The following is a 22,626-nucleotide window of genomic DNA, read 5'->3' as shown; positions in this document are numbered from 1 at the left end:
TCGATCTTCATGAATCCTGCGATATGCGGGGGGAAGAACACTATACTGGAGCTAATGCAAGGCTAGCGTCTTGTTGAGAGGATCTGGCGGATCCACACCCAGCCGCTTCTTACCACGGTAAAAGACTCCAATCCCCCGGTAATGACTCCCCAAGACTGAACTGGATTGGTCCGACGCCAGGTATTGATGGGTCTCGATTAGAAATGCCACGGCTCAGGGCTTCACCTATACGAACAGTGCAGGGTTCGTTGTAGAACCAGCATGTCCTCGAAAGCGAGCTCTTCAGTGTTGCGGCCCTGGGTCAGGCTGTAGACGCTTCCGACAGAAGCACGGTGGAATAGCACTTGCTTTGGCGTGTCCCAGTCGGCAAAGAGACTCTATTACTAGTAAGTTAGACTACCAAACATATTGTGACAGCTATTCAGGGCGTGATCACTAAGCACCTCATCTGACCGGGGCGCCTTCGACCCCAGTTCTTGGCTCGGGCTTTGCTATACCAAGTTGGTTTGTAGGATGCATGGGGGGCAGCGGCTTTCTGTGCGGGGGAGGTTGCCATTTGGAGAAGGATGAATTGGCTGACCACGCTCTCCTTCCGTCAGCTCTTGCAAATCTCGCCCGTCGACCCTCCGATTTTCCCATTTCTATATGTCCCTTGGTACACATCTCCTAGCCACAGTGCGCATTCATTAGCCTTCAGCGTTGCAGCTCAAGTTCATCCACCAGAGTAGACGAGTTGGTTTATAGTTGACGTCATGGTGTTCAACCCGCCTAGTTGGGTGCCAAAGCTCCCATTCGGTATGTGAGATTACTGCCGACGAATGAGCTCGATGATATTTGGTGTTGACCGAGACTTGCAGACCCACCGGACTCGATCCCAATAGGCGAGTTCTGGCACAACGAGAGGTATGGCCGCCACCCGCTCGACAAGTCGCTGAATGCTTTCACCTGCGGCGTCACGGGGAAGGCCTACAGCAACGATGAGATGAAGGAGCGGTACGAGTTGCTGGCCCGGGCGCTGTCGAAGCGCCTGGGATGGCGAGCGAATGAGGAGACACCCTGGGACAAGGTCGTGGGCGTCTTCTCCTTCAACTCGGTGAGTTCCCGCGTGGTCACGGGACTAGCTGATGGAAGTGATACCCATGTGCAAAATACTGACCGAGTGCGACTAAGATTGACTACATAATGGCTACCTTTGCAGTTCACCGTCTCTCCGGCATTGCAACCCCGGCCAATGCCATGTACTCATCCTCGGAGCTCGAGTACCAGCTCAAAGCCTCGGGGGCCAAGGCTCTGATCACCTGTGCTCCGCTGCTGGACACGGCGCTGAAAGCTGCAAAGGCAGTCGGGATACCCGAGGACAAAGTGTTCTTGAACGAAGGGGCGTGGGAGTCCCAAAAGCTGCCGTTCAAGACGCTCAACGAGCTTATCGAGGAGGGCCAGGCACTGCCTGAACTGGAGCCCCTGCACTGGTCCAAGGGACAGGGAGCTCGGCAGGTCGCGTACCTGTGTTTTTCCAGCGGAACTTCCGGCTTGCCCAAGGCGGTCATGATCGCGCACCGAAACGTGATTGCGAACATGATGCAGATTCGGTGGCATGAGTCCGTGGGAAGAGAGCTCAAAGGGGTATCAGCGCAAACTGTGTTGGGGCTGTTGCCTATGAGCCATATCTACGGGCTCGTGGTGGTGTCGCTAGCCGGCATGTATCGTGGTGATAGTGTTATTGTCCTCCCGCGGTTCGAGCTGCAGCCGCTGCTGGAGACGATACAGAGATTCAAAATCAACTTCTTGTACCTGGTAAGCTCCCTCCCATGGCATAGTCTGACCTATGAGAGCTAACGATAGCAGGTCCCGCCCATCATCATTCAACTGCTCCGCAACCCTGAACTATGTTCCAAGTACGATCTCTCTTCCGTCCGTCACATCTTTACTGGCGCCGCACCATTGGGGGCCGAGACGCACGAGGACGTGCTGAAGTCTTTCCCGGGCTGGAACATAGCTCAAGGGTATGGTATGACGGAAACTAGCACCGTGGCACTCAGTTCAAGCGAGCACGACATCGTGATTGGAACATCCGGGTCGCTGGTTCCCAGCACCCGAGCCAAGATCATCGGCGAAGACGGTCACGAGATTACCGAATACGGGAAGCGAGGCGAGCTATACATTCAAAGCCCCTCGGTCACTCTCGGCTACCTGAACAATGAGAAGGCAACTGCGGAGGCGTACATCCACGACGAGGATGGGCGGTGGATCCGCACCGGCGACGTGGCCGTTGTCACGAAGAACGAGGCTGGCAACGAGCATTTTGCCATCGTGGATCGCATGAAGGAGCTGATCAAGACAAAGGTAGGTTCCGCGCATACAAGAACTTGATTATCGTAGTTCTTGATGTAATAACAAAGTTGTAGGGCCACCAAGTTGCGCCTGCGGAGCTCGAGGCTCATCTGCTATCACACCCGGCCGTCAACGACTGCACCGTCATCCCCGTGCCGGATGAGAGCGCGGGTGAGGTGCCCAAGGCGTTCGTAGTCAAGTCGGCAGCCTACCAGTCCAAATCCGACGAGGAGACGGCGCGGGAGATCTGCAAGCACGTCGAGGACCACAAGGCCCGGTACAAGTGGCTGAAGGGCGGCGTCGAGTTCATCGATGTGGTTCCCAAGAGCCCGAGCGGCAAGATCCTGCGGCGGTTGCTGAAGGACAGGGAGAGTGAGAAGAGGAGGAAGGCTGGGGCGAAGCTGTGATGTAGCTCCGAGAACTGTGGATTTTGTTGACAATTACTACCGCTTGGTTGCCTGGGATATACTTATTATTGTAGCCCGGACGACTACGCCGAGGCGGATAAGGTTATATACACGCGTAGATTCGTTAGAAATGTTCTCTAATAACGCTGTATTCACAAGTCAGACTGGACCACTGGTAGAGCCTGTTCGACGTCGATATCGTGAAATCGGTCCTGGGACGAGCTGGGATCTACCTATCTTAGAGTGTAGATGGCTGTAAGACATCATCTACATTCTGAAGTTACACTGGCACTTTACAGGTACTGGTCAAGTTGATGGAAGAACACATCTTCAACCTTACTCAAGCACACAAAGGAAATTAGGGTTAGTGAGGTCAGATTGCACAGACGTAGCGATGTGATCACGGTAAACAAAGGGTTTTTGGCGAATGATTTTGCATCAGATTCTACGAACTCGCTAAGTACGTATGCGATCGTCCCATGCTACCTTCCAACCAACGCCAGCCATGAAATAGTTTTAAATGCAAAGTCTCAGAAAAGGCACATTTAGGCCTTGCCCTTCCTCTTCAGGTACTCCTCCTCTTCTTGCTGGATCTCAGCGTCGATCTTAGCGCCCTTCGACGGCTCGTTACCGTGCATCTTAGCCTGGTCGTGTGTTAGTACGTTGTGTGTTCATTCGGACATTGGGTGGTTTGGTGGCAAACGTACGGCAAGGGTAGGGTCCTCTTTCAATGCCTTGGTCTGAGGGTCTTCCTCGTCGGACTTGCGCTCCTCGGCAGCAAGTCTGTTGGCGATGGAACGCTGGTCCTCTACAAAGGCGGGGTCAGTAAAATGGCATTAGGGGAAGTAGTAACTTTCGAAAAAACGTACTGGAGTCGTTGGCCTGGTGGGAGTGCTCCTTGCCCTCCTCGAAGCGGGTGGCATCGTGGAGCTCAGACTGCTTGGGGTTGCGCTGGTCGCCAGCCTCGTAGACGCCAGAGTTTCCGACTGATGATTGTCCAGACATTTTGATTCGTGTGAATTGGTGAGGTGGGTTGGTTTTGGGGTACAAGTAATCAGTTTTCAAGTTCGTTTTCTTCACAAAAGCGTAGATGAATGATGTGAAAGAAAAACAATTCAGGAACAGGTGTTTCCAGCGATTTTATTCTATGAAGAGCTCTGCAGACCCCGCCAGCAAGACCTACGTCATGTCAAGTCTTATCAGTTTATCAGGTCCATGCTCGCGTGAGAAAAACATCATACCCGGTGCCTGACAAAGGTTCCGGTAGTCAGAAATCCTCGAGGCAGTTTTGCGTGCAGTAAAATGATTCAGTCCAGACGTCATAGACCCCATCGATGCGGCTATAAGATCGGTGGAGCTCGCTAGGAGCTTTTGTTGGCGGGGCCCGGCAGCCAAGACAGCACGCAATAGGCGCTCCATGAGCCTCCAACCACCCCTGTAATCAGCATCTCTCGCAGCTCTGTCATCGCTAGACGATCGGCCCGTCAGGCCTGCACGAACAGTAGACGAATCCATAGAGATTGAGTCCCTGTCAAGTAGTCCCCACAGCGTTATTCCTAATTCGCGTGGCAACACGCGCTGGTATTTTCAGAAGTGCAACTCAATTACTACAACACCATTCAAAGAGGCCATTCACGCTAACTGGGGCGCGGGAGAGAGCTGTTGCCTCAATTGACGTCTCGTACTTGTCACTTGCGATCAATTGGCTGGTCTCTAGGTCGTATCCTCGACTACTACCTCGAGATACCAATTTCAAATGATTGAAACGACTATTAAGAGAGGTTTTACATGAAACAATGTCTCAGGGGCACGTTCTGGAGCCCCACGAAAACTAACGGAGGATTGGGATTATATCTACCGACGTCGTCAATTTTTGTAATCCTCATATCACCCATCAGTACCTCCTCAAAGAAGTTGACGAGACGATCAAAGATCTGCAAAAATAGGGTGGTTGGTCTGAGGAATGATGAGTCGAGGTGTTTAACATCTCACACATAAGCCTCTATATCTTTACTACATCGCCATGAGTGCAGTAAAATGTTTTCGTCGCTGGCATCTAGGGTAACAAGTCTCCGCATAGCCCACATTCGCTGCGGAAGCCACCCCGTTTTCCGGGCTTTCGGGTTCCAAGGTCAGATGATGACCCTTACCACAATGACAAGGCCGGCCCTTGCTCGCAGGTTTCCCGTGGGCGGCTTTGAGAATCTCTCTGTACTGGAGCCGATCGAAGAGGAGACCATCCCAGACTACAAGGCCGACAGATTTTACCCTGTCCGAATAGGCGAGGTGTTCAAGTCTCGATATCAGGTCGTTGCCAAACTCGGCTTTGGTACCGCGTCCACTATATGGCTTTGCCGGGATCCTGGCATGTACTCTTACATACACTGCTTTTATGCATGATAGACTAAAGAATTCTCACCAGAGAAGGACCTCTTCTGACCCTGAAGGTCTGCATTGGGGAGCAAGATGCAACGGAGGTGAATAATGAAGTTGTCATATCCCAGCATATCAAAGCCATCGACGCCGAGCACCCTGGAAAGCAATTATTACGTTTAACATTGGATGATTTCAAAATTAACGGTCCGCATGGAACTCATCAATGCTTAGTCTTTCATCCTCTGGGTATGAGCTTCAGCAAATTTCGGAACTTATTTCCAGAGAATGGGTTGAACAAAGAATTGTTGCAGCAGACCTTGCAGTTGGTTCTTCTCGGTCTCGACTTCTTGCACCAGGCTGGTGTCGTGCACACGGGTAAGTTCTACCTGGTTACCCCAATGAACTTTTCAGCTTAGGGTGAGCCTAGATATATCGCCCAATAACATCCTGCTGGGGGTCGGGGATATGTCGATATTTTCAGAAATCGAGCAAAGTGAGCTTGAGCACCCATCTCCTCGTAAAGTCCTTCCAGACCGTGTGATCTATCTTTCTCGGCCACTGCCCATCACCTACGGTCCACTAGCTATCTGTGATTTTGGCGCCGCCAGGCTAGGGGATCGATTCCAAGGTGATGTCATGCCTGGCGTTTATCGCGCCCCAGAGATCATTATGGGTATGGACTGGGATTCTAAGATAGATATATGGTCTGTTGGAGTTAGGGTATGCATCCCCAATAGCTCTGCCTTTACAGAATAACTGACCTGCATAGATTTGGGATTTGTTTGAAGGTGGCCGGCTGTTTCGTGCGGTGAAAGACGGCAACCTTGATGATGAGCAGCACCTTGCCGAGATGGTTTCTCTCATAGGTAATCCACCAATACAGTTTCTAGAACGGAGCGAAAAATGCCGCCGATACTGGGATGCAGAGGGTAAGTCAAACTGCAACGTGCGAAGATTTGCGTCTTACTCACAGAGAATCTTCGGGATACTAGGTAATTGGATTGCTGCAACGTCGATCCCCGAACAATCCTTCGAAATGCGCGAGAGACGGCTCAAGGGCAAGGACCAAGAGCTATTGCTTGCCTTCGTTCGGAAGATTTTGTGTTGGCTCCCAGAAGATAGGCCCTCCGCAGAAGATATCTTTGAGGACGAGTTTCTGGTACAGCGCGGTACTTAAAACTAGTCAAGGACTCCATCTCATCCGCCATAGATGGCAGTTCGTTCAAGGAGAGGTTCACAAATACCAGGGGCCAGAATAGCAGTGTGTGAAAGAATGGTTGATTAGCTTTCCTATCTTTTGCGCTGAAAAGCGTAAAACAGTCAAGGAGGGGTTTCTGCACTGTTAGGTCTCTCCTAGGGAGGTGATTAGATTATGTGAATTATTTGTATGTTGCTTCTTCCCCATTTCTGTCTCTGTGTATTCCATATGTCCCTTTCCCGTCGCGATACTTCCAGGTACGCAGAAAATCCCGCCGTGTATGTGGAAGGTCCACTACCCATATGACTAAATCTATTCATATTCCTCTAGACACTACTACCCTGTGCATTCCCCCTTTGCCCCCTTGAGTGGCTTTTTTTTTTTTCAATCAATGGGCTAGATGGTCAAATAGTTTTGCAACAGCAAGCGACGTTTCAAGATACTGTCATACGTCTCTCTGCGTTTCTCATCGGCCATATTATGCGCTTGGAGGAGGGTGATCAACAAGAAGCCCTCAACAATCATGGTCGGCGTGTTGCAAAGCAACTGACCCGTCTCAGTCCATTGCATGGCAGACGCGATGGCGATCAGCGAGAAAACCGCTAGCACGGCTGCGTAGCTTGCGGCTGTAGAGGCACACCAATTTCCTATAACAGTGCTCAGGCGCTGGTTCAAGGACAGCCTCCTCTTCTCCCGAACCTCAGGCATCTCGATGTCTACCAGTTGGAACAGGACATGGTCTTGATCTGCCAGACGTTGGAAATGCCGGTTAGCCAAGTCGGTCTCACGATGATCCACGTTCTTCATGATGAAGCCGTCGATGAAGCCCATCAATCCGGTGTAGGTCCCAATAATCAACCACCAGTTGTCATCGAATTCGAGCGACTGCCCTACCGATATCCAAAGGATGAAGACAGCACAGGAAATGGTGACGCCAATAGATCCGCCCACTATGAATGCGTAAATATCTATAGCCCTATGTGCCTTGTTGAGCGCCGGAGCGTCGCTGCTGACGACAGGGTTGGGCTCTCTGTCACGCGAGATCCGGCGCAGTTTGGTCTCAACATCGCAGTCAATAAGCTCGATGCTCCTGATGCACTGCTCGAGGTGTTCGTCGTGCCGTCTCCGAATGTTCTGCAGGAACATGGTCGTCAGTGTGATCTGGAGAGCCGTGGCCGTGTTGACGTCCAACTGCCATGTATCTGAGAACTGCAGTGGTATGCCGGAAAACACCCAGACAAAGATACCTGTCCAGTATATTCCCAAGAAGATCAGAGAGCCTGCGGCGGCGGCCACGGCGTCCGCGATCTTGCTGAAAATGGTTCCTTTTGCCGTAGTTGAGGCCTCAAATCCCGTCTTCTGCGGCGTCTTGTTGACTTTAAGTTGGTGCAAATCCTTGGTCGAGATGGATCGCAACATGCGCTCGTGCGACGTGCTGCGAGAGATAAGACAGCATATTCGGCTTAGAATGCCCCTGCATGACGTCTGCTGCTGGCGCAGGAGAAGCGTGGCAGAAATGTAGGCCTGGATGGAAGACGTATCCTGTAAGATAACCTGCCATGTATCCGTGGGGCCGGCCACTATGCCCCAGAGGGCCCAGGCGACAAGCAACAAGAGAGTGAAGCCAAAGGCCCAATTCGATCCGGCGAGCTTGACGGCAAAGTCGAGACCGTTGAACTTTGGCGGCCTCGGCGGCAGGGGCTTGTCATCCCAGGACTCCTTTTCGGAAACGACCCACGATGTACGATCAAAGTGGTATGCCTGTTTTGGTTTTTCGGGCACTGCGATCTCCGCGTACTGGGTCGTTGCAGCAGCCTGGGTACTATACTGGGCTTCGGGCGCGGTACGGAGGTCGTGGAAGAAGCTCCTGACCCTTTGGATCGGCGAGAACCCCATGCTTGCAGTATAAGAGCCAAGATCGATGGGCAGAGGTTCGTTTCAAACGGACTTGGCAAGCGGAACTGCCTTCTGCATACCCACTTGCGTTGGAAATAAGTACGAAAATAAGGATAACAGCAACGAGAATGTCTACCAGCGCTGCCGATGCCAGAACTGATCAACGTCCAGCGTTGAAGTGAAGTCTGCCAGTGAAAACGAACGAACCAACACCATCACAGACGGCGAGAAATTGAGTGTCAAGGAGCGATAGGCAAGGAGGACCGACTGTGCCAAGCCGGCCTTCTTAAGGTGATTGTCACGTCTTTCTCAGCTCCAGGAAAGAAGATACGAGTTGCACTTCTTGGCGTCTGGATTCATTCATGCACGGCTGCTCATATCAGTCGGCAGTACATCGTTGCTGCAATCGTCGCTATGACTATCATTTGTCATGTCGCTATTATAGCATGTTACAAGCAGCGCCTTGAGCGCCCAGGATTTTGTTTGGTTCAGACCATATTTGCAGATGGAATTGTTTAAGAAAAGATAGTAAACACATGCCGGCCTGTCCTAATTGGGTGCCCAAACGGGGATCATCGTCCAATGATCGACCTTTCGGGATTTTTCCTGTTTCAGACAACATGAGGCTCGAGGCTATCCGGTCACAATGCTGTGGGGGCCCCTGTAGAGATAACCTTGACGTCTATGCAAGCACTGTTCCATACTGCAGGTCGAGCTCACGCTAGTGGTCTGGATTGGAAGTTCCGGGATATTCTTGACAGGTTGTTGAGCATGAATAACCTTGCAGGGGACAGTCAAATTCCCGAATGCCGCAACCTTAATCACACGTCTGATGATCCTTTTGTTCTTCTCAAATTCGAGACGGTTCTCCTTAAGGAAGCTGATATAATTCATTACCGTTCAGATGATATAGGTACAAGACACCAGACAAAGTGTACGCAAAACTCGTCAGAAATTCCAGAGCTCTAGCGTCACGACTACACCGACTAACATGGGCAGCACAAAAAGCAGAGATATAACACCCTGCGAGTCTCGATGGGGCGCCAATGGATTTGACTGTAGACAATTGACCTCACGACCAATGTAAGCCAAGGCCGGATACTTTTAACATGGCCCAGATAAGATGGTGAAGCAAAAGCTGGGGGGCTCCAGCCATAAGTAGCACATTGTTCTGATTGGCTGTGGGAGGGGACGGGTGGGGCGAAAAGCGGCCGGGGATCGCAAAAACGGACGGACCTCAAGCCTTTTGACCGCGACAGCGACAGCGACACGCCGAATTTCCAGCTCGACGCCGTCCGCAGGGGAATTGAGCAGCGACCACATTCGACAGCTCAGTCAAACCGCCCGCCATGTCGATGTTCAGGTCCAAGAAGCTGGACATCGGCTCCTTCCTCAACATCAAGGTCATTCGCGACCACACCAAGAGGAAGGTCTTTGCCCAGTACGAGCCCGAGAGGTACGCTCCATTTCACGGTCTGCCGCAGCCCCTTGGACATAGCTAACCTCGCCTTGCCATCCAGACAAGCCCTCCGATACATCATCCAGAACACGACCCTCCCTGCGAAGACGAGGGCAGAGGCCCAGCTGCAGTTGACCCAGATGCACTGCTACACCAGGCCGACTCAGATCCGCGGCAGGTGTTTGCTCGGTGGAAAGGGACGGGGTATCTTCAGGGATTTCCGGCTTTCGAGAGTATGGCTCTCACAGCATTTCAGTCTGTTCTACGCGGCCGCTAACATGTCTTGCAGTACAACTTCAGGATGCAGGCGTTGGAGGGCAACCTGCCGGGCGTGCAGAAGGCCAGCTGGTAGAGAAGAGGAGAGGCCGACGAGGACGAACGAACAAACATTGTACCATATCGGGCAAGCCGACGACGCTACACCGCAACATAGATCTCTGTACCCCCAAATGTATGATAGAAAGTGTACAAAACCCGGTGCCGGATGCGTGACTATGAGATTGGCTTCTGTCGTGGTGTCCGTTGCTGGACGATCCAAGCATTACCCCCCTATTGCGATTGAAGACGCCCACATGCTCACACTACAAAGATGACATTCAAGGACTGATCCTACGATACCCGCAGACCTCACGTTCGACCCTTTCAACTGCAGGTAAGTTTATATGCAGGTATCCTTCATTACCTTCTGTTTGTATTCCTACAATCAGCCTGCCGACCTGGCAACACCGCAAGTTGGTCGATAAACAGTAGTTCTTCTCCCGGCAGCTTTCAAATACGCGCAACAAACGCTTTCGAAGGGGGCTTTCTTGTACTGATTGTACTTGTTGGGTCAGTCCTTCCCTTCGAGATCAACATACTCTGGGAACCACCGCATCTTCTCTCTTTACCGCGCCTCAAGTTCGCCCATCAAAAACCTCACATCACGTACACAACTCTTGCGAGATTACCTCCGCCTGGCCTGCTACCAACCAGAACATCTCCAGCTCATATTGCCACCATGTTCTACCGTACTTGGGATGGTCTGCCCGAGGACCCGTACTTTCCTTCCGACCTGGAGAAGCTGGGGTAAGCCGGATGTGCAGCGGGCATTTATCGCAACCGATCGTGACTGACACGTTACGCAGCTATTTTGTCAACGAGTCCGATGAGATACGCTCACTTGAGGATGAGAAGTACTACTTCAAGTTCTTCATCAACAAGAACCAGCGCTACAATGATCGTCAGCGCTTCGCCATGAATGGTAACTAGCCCAAACATGTTCCCTCATTTGCGACACTTCTGCTCACCACAAGACGTGGGAATCCAGAGGCCGTCGAGAAGGTAGTCCACCAGCGCCTCGAGGCCCTCGGCCTGAAGAAGACGCTGCTCCCCCTGGGCACGACCGACATCTCGCAGCCGCACCTGCCCGTCTTCGTCTCGTCCGACATTAAGGATAAGTCGCGCGTCGTCGTCGTCATCGGCGAGACGTACCAGGACCTGGGCATCCTGGCGCACCGCGTGCTGGGCGGGCCCGGCGGCGTCGACAACGGCAGCATGGTCTCGGTGGTCAAGACGCTGCAGGCCCAGCCGTCATCCCCTACCGACAGCGACGACCACGATGCCTCGCCCCCTGGCATCATCCTCGCCAACACGGGCCAGACGGTCTGGTCGCCCGCGCTGCGCCGCACCCTGACCCTGGTGGGCTCCGGCGGCGCGCCCATGCCGAGCGCCGTGCACGCGGGCCCGCGGTGGGACGGCGAGCGGGAGCGCGTGCCCGGCAACGGCGACGCCCGGGAGCACATTGCCTACGTCTTCGAGCAGGTGGTGCCGGCCCTGGTCGGCGCGGGCGCGGGGCTCGACGTCATCGCCGTGGGCGACGGCGCCGACGCCCTCGAGCAGTACCTGGACTGGCCCGTGACGTGGGCGAGGCTCGCGGGCCGGCTCAACTGCCTCGCCATCGTGGGCGGGTACCACGCCGCGGACAACATCAAGTGCAGCGCGTTTCGCGAGTTCTTGCGAAAGGTATGTGATGAGCCTCATGGCGCTTGCAGCCCCCTTTTCACCATCATGTATTTTCCCACCCTCCGCAACGGGGTTTTCTCTCTCCTGTAATATGTCTGCTCTTGATGATGAGGACAATCACCGTGACATACCCAGGCTGACCTCCTTTGTCTTGCCCCCTACAGAAAGCACGCGCGTACGCCACGTCCTCGGACCCGCTGGGCACCCCGATCTCGGGCCCGGACGGCAACGCGAACACGACCGCCTTCACGCGCCTGGGCTGCCCGCTCTTCAGCGGCGGTGAGCCGCACTACGTCGAGGCCCTGCTGGGCGCCTGCCTGCCGCACCTGGCCGGCTGGCTTGCCGAGGTCGCGCGCGCCGGCCGCGGCAACTACGCCAACCCGGCCATGGCCGTCATGTACGCCGACCCGGGCCTGGGAGGCGACGACGACGACGGGGAGGAGGAGGAGGAGGACCCTTGGAGCAAGTACACGAGCGCTCCGGTCCGCGAGCAGTCGCCCACGGATTTCGGCGCCGGCCCGGCTACGGAGGTCTGGGATGGCCAGGGCGGTGGCAAGAGAGAGGACGAGGATGAGGATGACGAGATTATCAGGGAGCTCGAGAAGGGCCTTATCTTTCACTGAGGCTCGCATGGTCGACGATTTGGTGTCTGCAGATTGGGACACGATACTGGCAGAACATGACCAGACAGCTCATTTCCAGTCTCCGACCCATGAGTTTGGCTCGGTTTTGTGTCAATGCTACTCAACGGCGGCTCCCTGTGATGTTCAGCATTGCCAGAAAAAACACCCACGATTCACGAAATGGAAGCCGCAAATAGATGACTGGCTTGTAGACAGGGATTGATAGTCCTACTAGTATCCTGCAATGCGAGTTGTGCCCCCAATCATGCTCTTACATCCCATTTGCGTGAAAGCAAAACCTTCCCGCGTATCCGGCATTGCACACGCGACTATAACTATGTACATTAGCGAATGTGATCCGTTTGTCTCCATCCGTACATTACAGTTCCTCGCAGCGTACGGGAAACCACCCGACGCGTTTCTTTTCGTCCGCTGCTCTACGCCCAGAACAGCGAGGCCAGGCCCGGCCGCGGGGCCTCGAGCTCGTCCAACAGTTCCTGCGCCCGTCGTGTCCTCTCCTTGACGACCTCCTCCTCGGCGGTCCACCTGCCAACCTCGCCGGCCCTCAGGGCCGCCTCGCCGTCACCCCAGAAGGCGAACCAGCCCGCGGCCTTGGGTGCGGGCCCCAATGCCTCCTGCCTCTCGCGCTCCTCCCGGGCCAGCCGCCCCACCATCTTGGCCCAGTTGCCGAGCCCCGTGTTGAGGCAGTCCTTGCAGGTGCGCAGGGCGGCCGGGTCCGGGCGCTGGCCCGCGGTGGCGTCGTCGTCGTTCAGCTTGTGCAGCTGCTCCTCGGCCGCGTCAACGGCGTCGCGCGTCCAGGCCAGCCCGTCCTCGCGGGCCGAGGCCCCCGGAGACGACGACTTCTTGCTGCCGGCGTAGATGATCTCGCCGATGTACAGGTTGAGCCCGGCCTCCTCACAGAGCGCTTTGGCGTCGCGAACCGGCGGCGCCTCGCCGCTGTCGGGCTGAGGCGGATACGCCGGGGGTGCCACGAGGCGTCTGACCACGCCCAGGATGTTGCTGGCTGTCCAGGGCGTTTTCGTGTCTTCGGGTGTCATAGCATTCGAAGAACCAGTAGGAGAGGCAGTGGAGAGCGAGCGACGGGCGCGCAGGATCGAGACCAGGATAGGTAGTGCCGTAGAGATCTCATCGTTGCGCGCCTTGTGCGCCGCGAGTGCGGTGAGCGACGTCAGGACGTTCGCCGATGGCTTCGCAGCGCCGTCCTCGAGGACGTACGTCTCGGTGTTGTAGGGCAGCGCCGTAGGGAGTGTGTTCTCAGTGGCCAGCTGCAGCGCCCACTCGTACATGCGCTCGGATGCCTCGGGGATGCCCTTGAAGTCGAGCCACGACGCGTACTCGAGCGCGGCGTCCATCTTCTGCCGGCTGGTGAAGCCGCGCGTCGTCAGGATCCGCATATAGAAAGTCTCGGGCGGCTCGTAGAAGGGCTCGCAGTCATCCTCGTGCGGCGCGCTCGGCGACCCGGGCGGGATGGGCTTGGGATTCGGGTTCGACGGGCCGTAGACCTGGTCGGCCGGGAAGACGACGCCGCGCTTCGTGTCGAGGACGTGGTTGTCGAGCTGCTCGGCGGCCTTGGCGCAGCACATGAGCACCTCGTAGTAACCCCTCTGCCACGGCTCAGACTTGGCTGTGACATCGTAGCCGGACTTGCCAATACCATCAATATACATGCCGCCCTCAGTCAGGTCCTGCAGGCCGGCACCGTCCACATTCGGGTCCTCGAGCCGCTCGAGGATGTTCTTGGCGTAGTTGGCAATCTGCACCCAGTTGGGCTCGGGAGTGTCGTTGCGGTCCGGGCCCCAGCGCATGAGGCGGAAGCGTAGGCGTGTGACGAAGCGCCATTCGTGCGGGCTGGGATACCGCCTCTCGAGCCACTCCTGCTGGATGCTGTAGTAGGCGACGAGAAGGAAGGCCCCGATGGCCCAAGTGTAGACGATGTACTTGAAGCCGAGGAAGACCTCGTAGGCCAGCCATCGCTTGCGCTCCGTGGTCAGGTACCGAAACTGCTGGCTCCGACGCGCCAGCGGCACTGAGAGAAAGGGCAGCTGTGGCCGGTTCTGGGAGCTTAGGTTCGTGTGTCGGGTGAAGAAGCGGGTTGCGCCTGTGGATGATGCCGCCGTAGGCTTCGCAGGCGGCAAGACGAGCACCCGCCGGAGGAGTATTCGCGACTGCATCTTTACTCGTCTGTGTCTTCCCAGGCCGGGCCTATGCGAAGCTCAACCAGTGTTCCGTACTTCAGGTAGCGTTGGTTGTCGATGTTCAACGAATGGCATACAGAAGCAGAGCCAGGCGTGGCTTAGGCCATTGTATCCCGTAGACCCAGACACAGGACCTGATCCGTATTCCAGTGTGATTCGGCCTCCCTGCTGGGTGTCGAAGCTGTAGACCTGCAGATGGAGGACTATTGCGGAGCTGCGTTCCAGCGTTCCTTCGTCGACGTTAAGTTAGTAGGTAGGCGTAGCTTGTGTGCGGGTCGCTCGACGCTTTTCCTGGAGGTCCAATTGACCGGCAAGGTTTCGCTGCCAAGACCCAGGCAGGACCCGAAGACATCCCCACCCACCATAGAGCCCCCACAGCACAGTCCTGAGATTCAGCTGGTAGGTCAGAACATAATGCGGCAAATCCGCCCGAACGACGAGCAAGTCAAAGCGTCACCGTCTTTTGGCTAGCACATCGAGGCTGTGTTGGTGTAATGGTCAGCATTAGCGCCTTCCAAGCGCTAGATTCGGGTTCAATTCCCGAACACAGCACATCTCTTTTTGCACTTCTCGAGGCTTCAAACAAATGGAATACTCATGTGGGCTTGGTTCATTAGCATAACTGCAAAATGGGTTTTTGCTTGTCATGTTTAGTCACGTCGCCAAAGGCCTGTGCGCATACTATCAACAAATGTGACATACTCGTCTTGCAAGTAGACGGCATAGAGGTATCACGGCAGAGTTATAACAAGTTCGTTGGAGTAACCTGGTTGGACGAGAGACGCTGCTTTGGTAGACTGATCTCCGGTCTGTCCATAAGTAGTGACTTAGCGTGGTATCAATCTTCTTCCACATTATCCGCAGATACTAGTTTCATACTTTACTACTTAGTTTAAGCCCAGACCTGTATAATCGTAGCGCAGTATACATCAAGCCTGACGCGCATGTGGACACGCCGCAGTATAGCCACAACGCTGGCCAGCTCAAGGGCTCGGAGGTCCCGAGTATGGCACCTGCGCCAGGGCCGCCGATGAGCAATCCGAATGCCATCATGCCACAGCCCATACCAATGCGGGTACCAATCATGCTCTTGTCTCTTGTCAAGGGCACAAAACACACTGCGGGCATGGAGACGAAGACGCCGCTGAAGAAGCCTGCCAGCACTGTAAGGGCGATGAGAGATGCTTCTGACCCCCGGGCCGGGATCATGCAAAACGCCAAGATGCCTGTGACAATAGCACACGGCGCCATGATGTTGAACGGCCCAGTAATGTCGGACAGGGCGTTGGGTAGAACCCTACCGAGGCATGATGCCGTGTTGAAGATAGACACTATATAGAAGGCCATGCGAGCGTCGGTCGTGTTTGTATTGGCAGCGTAAAACGAAAGGTAAAACAGAAGCGTAGCCATCCCCATGAACCCAATAAGAGTGGCTACAACAAAGAACATGAACGGGAGGTCAACGAAGGCAGACCAGTCGAAGAAAGCCCGAAGCCTTGGCGGTGTCACACGCATCCGCATGACTACCAAGGGCATAAGCAGGGTCCCAAGGGCGATAAATCCCAAGACGCGAACCGACCAGGCAAAGCCGATTCGGCTCAATGACTGGTCCAGGACGATTGGGTAGATGACGCCGCCGATTGAGGACCCAGATGAAGCCAGCCCGACCGCGAGGCCCAACTTCCGACTAAAGTACGTAGGAAGGATGGAGATGCACGGGACGAAGAGGCAGCCAGCTCCAATGCCGATGCAGAACCCTTGGGATAGCATGGCCTGCCAGTACTCCGTACATATGCTCAGCATCATGTGTCCAAAAACGACAGCGAACGAACCAACAGCTAACAAGAGCCGGAGGTGTCCCCTATCGTAGACCGGGCCGACAAGGAAGCCCACCAAGAGAAGGAGGAAAGCCTGAACAGCTCCAATCCACGAGATCTCTGAAGATGACGCCGCGAACAGAGTGCCGGATTCATAGTAAGTCTGGAAAACACCAAAGGTGTTGAGAATGCCCCACGAGTTGAAGAACAACATGAATCCGCCAGCTACGTGAAGCCAGGCCAGAAGGCCGCCATCCGGTGGTGGACCGGCATCTGAAGCCCCGCGCGAGACCGTGGGCTGGTGCAGAGGTTCGTGCGAGACGGTGTTGTCTCTCTCTACTGGGAACGTGTGGCTCTCCGTTGGAACTAGCTGGTCCTTGTGAAGATCATGGCTGGCCATGTGTTATAGTAGTTTAAAAGGTCCTTCTGCAGATGTGCAATTGGGAAGACCATACGAGTATAAGAGGTGTTGAACTGTTGGACAGAGTTTGGGCTGGGCTTAACAGAACGTGCAAGAAGTGCATGCAAGGGATATACGACGAAGTTGAATGAGAGGAGGACAGGCGAAAACAGATGTGGGTCACTTGGATGTTGGACCTGCGACCATCATTTGAGGTCGTTCTATTGGTCCTTACGCCCAATGGGCAGGGGAAATCTGTATCTTTGTTTCTACGTATTCATACACCTGAGGTTGTATCAGTTATCTACACTTTGTGCCGCTCTTGTGCAGATTAGGGCCTCGATACACAGCATGTCTTGGCTATACTGGAGGTGAACAACACGGGACCTGAGTTACTAGATGAGGTCATTGGCCAAACGCAGGGACGCTCTATTCCCCTTTGATCGGATGAGCACATGTCCATATGCGTGACCCGAGAAACGATGAGTATACACGTAATGCAGTGTGACTTGTCCATTATTTCTTGCATTTTTGTGATAAATGGATGTGCAAGCGTCGAAGATCAAAGTTCAAGTGACAGGAGTATAAAGCGGGGCAACTTCCACTCAAGGAAGAGGAATTCCCGGTTTTGGAATAAGGGATTGATATGTTGGCAGTTGGCTGCGTTGTTGCGAGCATGCCTTGCATGTAAAGCATGGACCAATCAGCTGCCACGCTCATAGTAACCGGATATTGACGAAGCTGCAGTCGCGAGAACTTCACAGCCAACAGAACCATGTAACACTAATTTTGACGCAAGGCCGTGCCATGCAGCACTTACCACGGAGCATATGCGTCTACAGGGGAAACACAATGCTCGTTCTTCCATCAATAGGTCAATCCTCCGCTGCAGTGCATATAGTGTCACCCTGGAATGATCAGAGAACATGACCAAGTGACGTCCAAGGCGTTCTGGCATAAACCAACATCTTCGTCTTGAAGACCGGCAGGTTTTACCCCTTAGCACAATCCACCCTCGCATCTCAGAATATAGTTCGATAGAAATAATGGCGACTAACAAGCCAGTCATACTCCTCGCCCACGGAGCCTGGCACGCACCCAGCTTGTACGACCCCCTCCGAGATGCCCTCGCAGCCCGCGGGTACGAGCTTCTGGTCCCGGAGCTCGCCACCCTAGGGGCGGGCAAGACCGGCATCGGCTGGGACGCCGACGTGGCCGTGCTGCTCGAGACGGCGGCGCCGCTCTTCGCGCAGGGCCGCAGCGTCGTGCTGCTGGGTCACTCGTACGGCGGCATCCCCGCCTGCATCGCGACGCGCGGGCACGGCGTCGAGGAGCGGCGGGCGGCGGGGCAGAGCGGCGGCTTCAGCCAAGTGGCCTTCCTCTGCGCCTTTGCGATGCCGGCGAAGGGCATGAGCGTCATGTCCGTCTCGGGTGGCAGCTGGCTGCCGTGGCACAAGGTCATCGAGCTCGGGCCGGGGAGGGTGAGTCGGTCTTCTCATGTTCTGTCTTTCGTGTCCAAGTCGGCACCCAGAGGAGGTATGTCTGCTCAGATTGATCTAACACGAAAACTAGAACCAGCTCTTCGTAAATGAGAAGGCCAAAGATCTGCTCTACAACGACTTCCCCCCGGACAGGGCCCAGGCCGCCTTCGACAGCTTGGTGCCCAGCTCCTACGAAGCCTTCACCACGGGTGTTGACTTTGCCGTGCCGGAAGTCGCCATCCCCAAGGCGTATATCGTATGCGAGGGCGACGCTCTGTTTCCTCCCGAGCACCAGAAGGCCCTGGCAACTGCCTGCGGCGAGGATCTCGTGCAACTGAGCGTCAGTGGAGGCCACAGCGCGTTTGCCAGCGTCCCTGAGGAGCTCGCAGATGTCTTGTCTCAACTCTTGGGAGGCAAGCCACGATGAGGTATGGGGGCAGAGAGGTACACTTCACTGGCACTTCATAGGCGTTTCATAGCGGGAGTCTCGGATAGAATTTTAAGCAAATCCGACTTGGAAACCGTGTCGAGTTGGAAACTGTGGTCCCTGCTCGATTCATACGATCGGGAAATTTGACTATGAATACGACAGTTGTTTTGCGATGGGTGGACTAAGTAGCTAACCGGTGTCCGCCCATCCTTGTAGAGCAAGATCGTATAAATAATAACTGCAATCAAGGATCTTGAGTTGCTGTTCCTTTGGAGATGGGTGGTAAATTCACTTGTATTAGCTCGTACCTGGGTGCCTCTTTGTCTGTCTCACTAGCCATTTATCTTTTACCTGTTCACACAATAACGAACTCGAGGCTTTAAAGGTCTGGCCAGCACCCAGGAGTATGAGCTCATAAGTATATCAGGTAAAGCAAGGATATCATTGGAAGGAACGTGGGTATAGTGCATAAGCTATGTAGTACAAAAAGTCAAGATGCGAACCGGGGATTCGAAGGAGTGTACTCGATTTTGATCCTAAGCATCCAGCCCTCGGGTTCTTTCTCCTTTTTCGGGTGATACAAGAAATTCATCCCATCTTTCTGAACAGGGATAAACGCCGATAAACATGTACTTCATGTAGCCAAGGCCATTTCGACTTGGTACATTTTAAGACACCGCAGGCAAGTTAGGGTGCTTTTGTTGCTACATCAGTTCTGCCATTCTTTCTAAATGTCGATCGCCGCTTATGCCTGGTTCTCATCAGTCTTGGTATTTTGCGCAAGACCTTCCTCCAGGTAAGCAGGCGGGGCCTCGATGTCTTCCTCCTGGTTTGCCATCAAACCAGCCTTCTCGTCACTGGCAGCCGGCTCCTTGAGCGCAGCCTTGCTGTGAGAGCGGCCGCGTCGGTGGTGGTGGCGGCGAGAGCTGGTAGGGCGAACAACGGCGCGCCACACGTAAACGATGGCAGTTCCGATCATCATGCCGAGTATGCTAGCCAGGACACCGGCAGCAATACCGACGGCGATAGGCAGCAGGATGTGCGAGGCGATGTTCTTGAGCAGGTGGCTCCATCGGTGTTCGCGGTGGGCCTGGGCGTGGAGAGACGAGTGCGGGTGACGGTGAACACCGTCCAGCTGGCCGGCGGCGTGAGCCGGACGGCGACCGCCGCAGTGGCCGCTGCCGCGGACTCGGCCCAGCTGCTGCAACAAGGCGGCCCTCCACCTGCACAGCATGGTGGTGCATTCCTTCTGCTTGTCCATGGGGGTCTTGTGGGCAGTTTCCGAGGCGGTAGCGCGGAGACCACCAAGCAAGAGACCGCCCTCGGGGGTCTTGATCAGCTTGAGCTCGACGTTGGGGATGCCGTCGACAAAGACGTTTCCAACCTCGATGACCTGAAGGTCAACCTGAACCAGCTCCATGTTGTCCTCCTGGCTCTTGGCGATGGTTGACGAGCGGAGACCGAAGCCCAAGGGGTTTATGATTGGCTGGTGGTGCTTCCTGTGACCGGGGAGCTTGTGCTTCCCTTCATGTCGATCTGGCAAGACCTGGGCAGCGAGTATGTTGTGCATGGGGTCCGACTTGGGGTAGAGCTCGAAGCCGTTCAACATCAGACGATCGTGGTCGACGGCGTGGTCGATACTGAAGTCCAGCTCCAGGTGACTGGGGATGTCCGTCAGCACCTCGACGTCGGCGCCTTGGCTCTTGCGGTGGCCGACGGGCACGGGGCAGCCCGGGCAGGCCAGCTCGAGCTTCTGCACCTCTGCAGTCCGGGGGGCGGTGAAGTCGGTCTCGACAGGAACGGGGAGGGTGGTGATGACATCGTTGTCGGATGATTCGGGAAGAGGCAGCAGGAAGGCGGTGGTGGAGACCGCCAGGCCCGCGGCGGTAATCAGTGGCGTCAACTGCATGGCGCGCATGTGTGTGATTTTGATTCGTAGGAGGTGGTGGTTAGGAGATCATCAAAGGGAAGAGTCAGAAACGAAAAAAAAGAGAAAGAGGCTTGTCTGGTGTGTTTTGGGAATGTGGGTTGATGGGAAAAGGGAAAGGGAAGATGGGCAACAGTAGAGTTGAAGGGCGTCAGTGAGTGCGGGTGGTTACTAAGATGGGGATGGATCAAGTGACGACTGGAGGACTGGAGGACTGGAGACGTGACGAACCCTTGAACCCCCTTCTGCCTTTGTTAGTTAGCACCGGGAGTCCTACCTAGCCTTTGTCTGAGGTCACTCTTGTCTCCCCCCATCTTCCCCCCCCCCCTCCTCGACAACTGTGTCAGGCCCCTGGCCACGCCCCCCCAGGGCCCCACACCAGCCACTTGGCACCCATTGGCACCCGAGCCTCCGGGCCCAGGGCGATCTCGCCTCGCAGACGGCTTCGGCTGGCAGACCCTGCCCTGCGGCCGCTCAGCTTCTTCCAGGTTGTCCAAGGGGTCGTCCTCTGCCAGCTCTTGGTAGGTGAACACCCCGTAAGTTGCAGCACCGTCCCCCGTAGCCGTGCTAGCGTCAGTCCAGGCGGGCTTCGGGTAGGCTGGCCTGGCTGGTGGGGTATCAGGCTCCGCTCCTGGCGACGTTTGACGTATGTACGCGCGGGCACGCTTGGCTCCTTCCAGCAACGCCTTCAGCTAGCGTCCAGCTAACGCCTCGCTCGGGGCCCTCCACCCTGCGACCGGTTCAGCTGGTGCCTCGATCGATAATATAATGCAATGCAGACAGGTGTGCACGAGGAGCAGATGTGGGAAAAGACACCGTCCCTTGACTCCCGACACGTCCGTTCATTGATTGACCACATAATTACTTTATCAGGTGTACCACGAACTGATTAGAGCAATTCTCTAGCTGTTTATGTGAATTGCTCAGGTTGATCAAGTGCATTGCGCAATCAACCGAAGATCATGCTCCTTATAACCTTCGCACCCTCGCAAGGAAAAGCAAAATTGGAGAGGATCTTACTTTTGAACCGTCCATCGTTATCAACCCAGAAAGAGCAGTTGCTTTGGCCGACAACATTATTATGCCTTCCTCGTGACGTACTGGTCGGGTTGGACACAGGCTCTGATAAAATGCACCATGAATTCTATAGTTCCGTCTTTAGAATCGCTACAATGACAAAACCCATTGGAGGGACGTGCGATCAAAGGGGCTGTTCTACAGTTGTGAACTGCTCCACACGTGGTGCCTTGAGAGTCACTAATGCAATCTTGATCTATACCATGCCGTACGGCTCGTGTGTAGGCACCTCCTCCTATGTCGGTAATCGCCTACAACTGATGTGTTGCCTACAGACAGCCCGATTCTGAGCAGTCTTCAATGGGGGACCATGCGTCGCAGCTTTTCCAGTATGTCTACGAAGTATTCATGGCAGTTTTGGATGGAGAGATTCTATAGTGACTCTGGATTCACCAGACACATAAGTGATCGAAATGGCCAACAGAGCCCAGCCACAACAACACTGTAACATTCACATCATTGGTAATTCGTTAATCAGGAATGCCGAAAGTAATTATTAGTCTTCACAGAAACAAATACCCTCCCCCGTCCTCTTTCCCCTAACCAAACACAGATAGGAGGCACTCTATCAAAACGCTGAGAAAAAAGAAACCCCCACCAGAGAAGAAGAGCGGCAATCTAACTAGGCACAATGTCTATAGATCCCCAGAACACTATCAAACACTCGTGTACCGAGGAAAAATCACCCTCACCTACATGTACGTCAGAATCGGGGTCGGGATCAGGAACGGGAACACCGTCAAGTTCCAGTTCCAGCTCAGGCTCTAGCTCTAGCTCAGATTCCAGCCCCAGTCCGACCAGTACAGGCGGTAGTAGTCCGTCCCCCTATACATCCTCCGGTACAGGACCCGAGACTTTCATGGGAAGTCCAGGTTTGTGACTCTTCAGGCCTTGAAGTATCATTACTACCATATCTAACGGGCTCCAAAGAGGTGGTGTAACTATAAGGCCCTTACTGTGCGCCTCATAGAAGCGTACCAGTTATTG

The 22,626-nt window shown here is 54.8% G+C and overlaps 10 protein-coding genes across 10 annotated transcripts; 5 read left to right on the top strand and 5 right to left on the bottom strand.

Moving 5' to 3' along the window:
- Nucleotides 1-752: 752 nt before the first annotated feature.
- JN550_001481 (uncharacterized protein) lies at nucleotides 753-2,738 on the top strand (the record flags this gene model as incomplete). Its single annotated transcript, XM_049312669.1, has 5 exons — nucleotides 753-795; nucleotides 858-1,093; nucleotides 1,171-1,794; nucleotides 1,846-2,343; nucleotides 2,406-2,738. The coding sequence occupies 5 exons, from the start codon at nucleotides 753-755 to the stop codon at nucleotides 2,736-2,738; spliced, it is 1,734 nt and encodes a 577-aa protein (XP_049176332.1).
- A 545-nt stretch (nucleotides 2,739-3,283) lies between these two features.
- On the bottom strand, nucleotides 3,284-3,743 carry JN550_001480 (uncharacterized protein; the record flags this gene model as incomplete). Its single annotated transcript, XM_049312668.1, has 3 exons — nucleotides 3,284-3,382; nucleotides 3,446-3,546; nucleotides 3,608-3,743. The coding sequence occupies 3 exons, from the start codon at nucleotides 3,741-3,743 to the stop codon at nucleotides 3,284-3,286; spliced, it is 336 nt and encodes a 111-aa protein (XP_049176331.1).
- A 1,149-nt stretch (nucleotides 3,744-4,892) lies between these two features.
- On the top strand, nucleotides 4,893-6,291 carry JN550_001479 (uncharacterized protein; the record flags this gene model as incomplete). The annotated part of the gene is made up of 5 exons (XM_049312667.1): nucleotides 4,893-5,074; nucleotides 5,161-5,489; nucleotides 5,542-5,834; nucleotides 5,884-6,043; nucleotides 6,107-6,291. The coding sequence occupies 5 exons, from the start codon at nucleotides 4,893-4,895 to the stop codon at nucleotides 6,289-6,291; spliced, it is 1,149 nt and encodes a 382-aa protein (XP_049176330.1).
- A 417-nt stretch (nucleotides 6,292-6,708) lies between these two features.
- Nucleotides 6,709-8,208, bottom strand: JN550_001478 (uncharacterized protein; the record flags this gene model as incomplete). Its single annotated transcript, XM_049312666.1, has 1 exon — nucleotides 6,709-8,208. The coding sequence occupies one exon, from the start codon at nucleotides 8,206-8,208 to the stop codon at nucleotides 6,709-6,711; it is 1,500 nt and encodes a 499-aa protein (XP_049176329.1).
- A 1,349-nt stretch (nucleotides 8,209-9,557) lies between these two features.
- JN550_001477 (uncharacterized protein) lies at nucleotides 9,558-10,019 on the top strand (the record flags this gene model as incomplete). Its single annotated transcript, XM_049312665.1, has 3 exons — nucleotides 9,558-9,664; nucleotides 9,729-9,900; nucleotides 9,957-10,019. 3 exons carry the CDS (start codon nucleotides 9,558-9,560, stop codon nucleotides 10,017-10,019), a joined length of 342 nt encoding a protein of 113 aa, XP_049176328.1.
- A 645-nt stretch (nucleotides 10,020-10,664) lies between these two features.
- Nucleotides 10,665-12,291, top strand: JN550_001476 (uncharacterized protein; the record flags this gene model as incomplete). Its single annotated transcript, XM_049312664.1, has 4 exons — nucleotides 10,665-10,732; nucleotides 10,792-10,907; nucleotides 10,974-11,668; nucleotides 11,833-12,291. The coding sequence occupies 4 exons, from the start codon at nucleotides 10,665-10,667 to the stop codon at nucleotides 12,289-12,291; spliced, it is 1,338 nt and encodes a 445-aa protein (XP_049176327.1).
- A 437-nt stretch (nucleotides 12,292-12,728) lies between these two features.
- JN550_001475 (uncharacterized protein) lies at nucleotides 12,729-14,483 on the bottom strand (the record flags this gene model as incomplete). Its single annotated transcript, XM_049312663.1, has 1 exon — nucleotides 12,729-14,483. The coding sequence occupies one exon, from the start codon at nucleotides 14,481-14,483 to the stop codon at nucleotides 12,729-12,731; it is 1,755 nt and encodes a 584-aa protein (XP_049176326.1).
- Nucleotides 14,484-15,380: 897 nt separating this feature from the next.
- Nucleotides 15,381-16,724, bottom strand: JN550_001474 (uncharacterized protein; the record flags this gene model as incomplete). The annotated part of the gene is made up of 1 exon (XM_049312662.1): nucleotides 15,381-16,724. The coding sequence occupies one exon, from the start codon at nucleotides 16,722-16,724 to the stop codon at nucleotides 15,381-15,383; it is 1,344 nt and encodes a 447-aa protein (XP_049176325.1).
- A 1,046-nt stretch (nucleotides 16,725-17,770) lies between these two features.
- Nucleotides 17,771-18,632, top strand: JN550_001473 (uncharacterized protein; the record flags this gene model as incomplete). The annotated part of the gene is made up of 2 exons (XM_049312661.1): nucleotides 17,771-18,205; nucleotides 18,297-18,632. 2 exons carry the CDS (start codon nucleotides 17,771-17,773, stop codon nucleotides 18,630-18,632), a joined length of 771 nt encoding a protein of 256 aa, XP_049176324.1.
- A 748-nt stretch (nucleotides 18,633-19,380) lies between these two features.
- On the bottom strand, nucleotides 19,381-20,544 carry JN550_001472 (uncharacterized protein; the record flags this gene model as incomplete). Its single annotated transcript, XM_049312660.1, has 1 exon — nucleotides 19,381-20,544. One exon carries the CDS (start codon nucleotides 20,542-20,544, stop codon nucleotides 19,381-19,383), a length of 1,164 nt encoding a protein of 387 aa, XP_049176323.1.
- Between the last annotated feature and the right edge of the window lie 2,082 nt (nucleotides 20,545-22,626).

This window comes from Neoarthrinium moseri (genome assembly GCF_022829205.1).
Source record: "Neoarthrinium moseri strain CBS 164.80 chromosome Unknown scaffold3_Wmoseri_CBS_16480, whole genome shotgun sequence".
Lineage (NCBI taxonomy): Eukaryota > Fungi > Ascomycota > Sordariomycetes > Amphisphaeriales > Apiosporaceae > Neoarthrinium > Neoarthrinium moseri.
The sequence above is the reverse complement of the archived record's forward strand: the minus strand, read 5'-3'. Positions and strand labels throughout refer to the sequence as shown.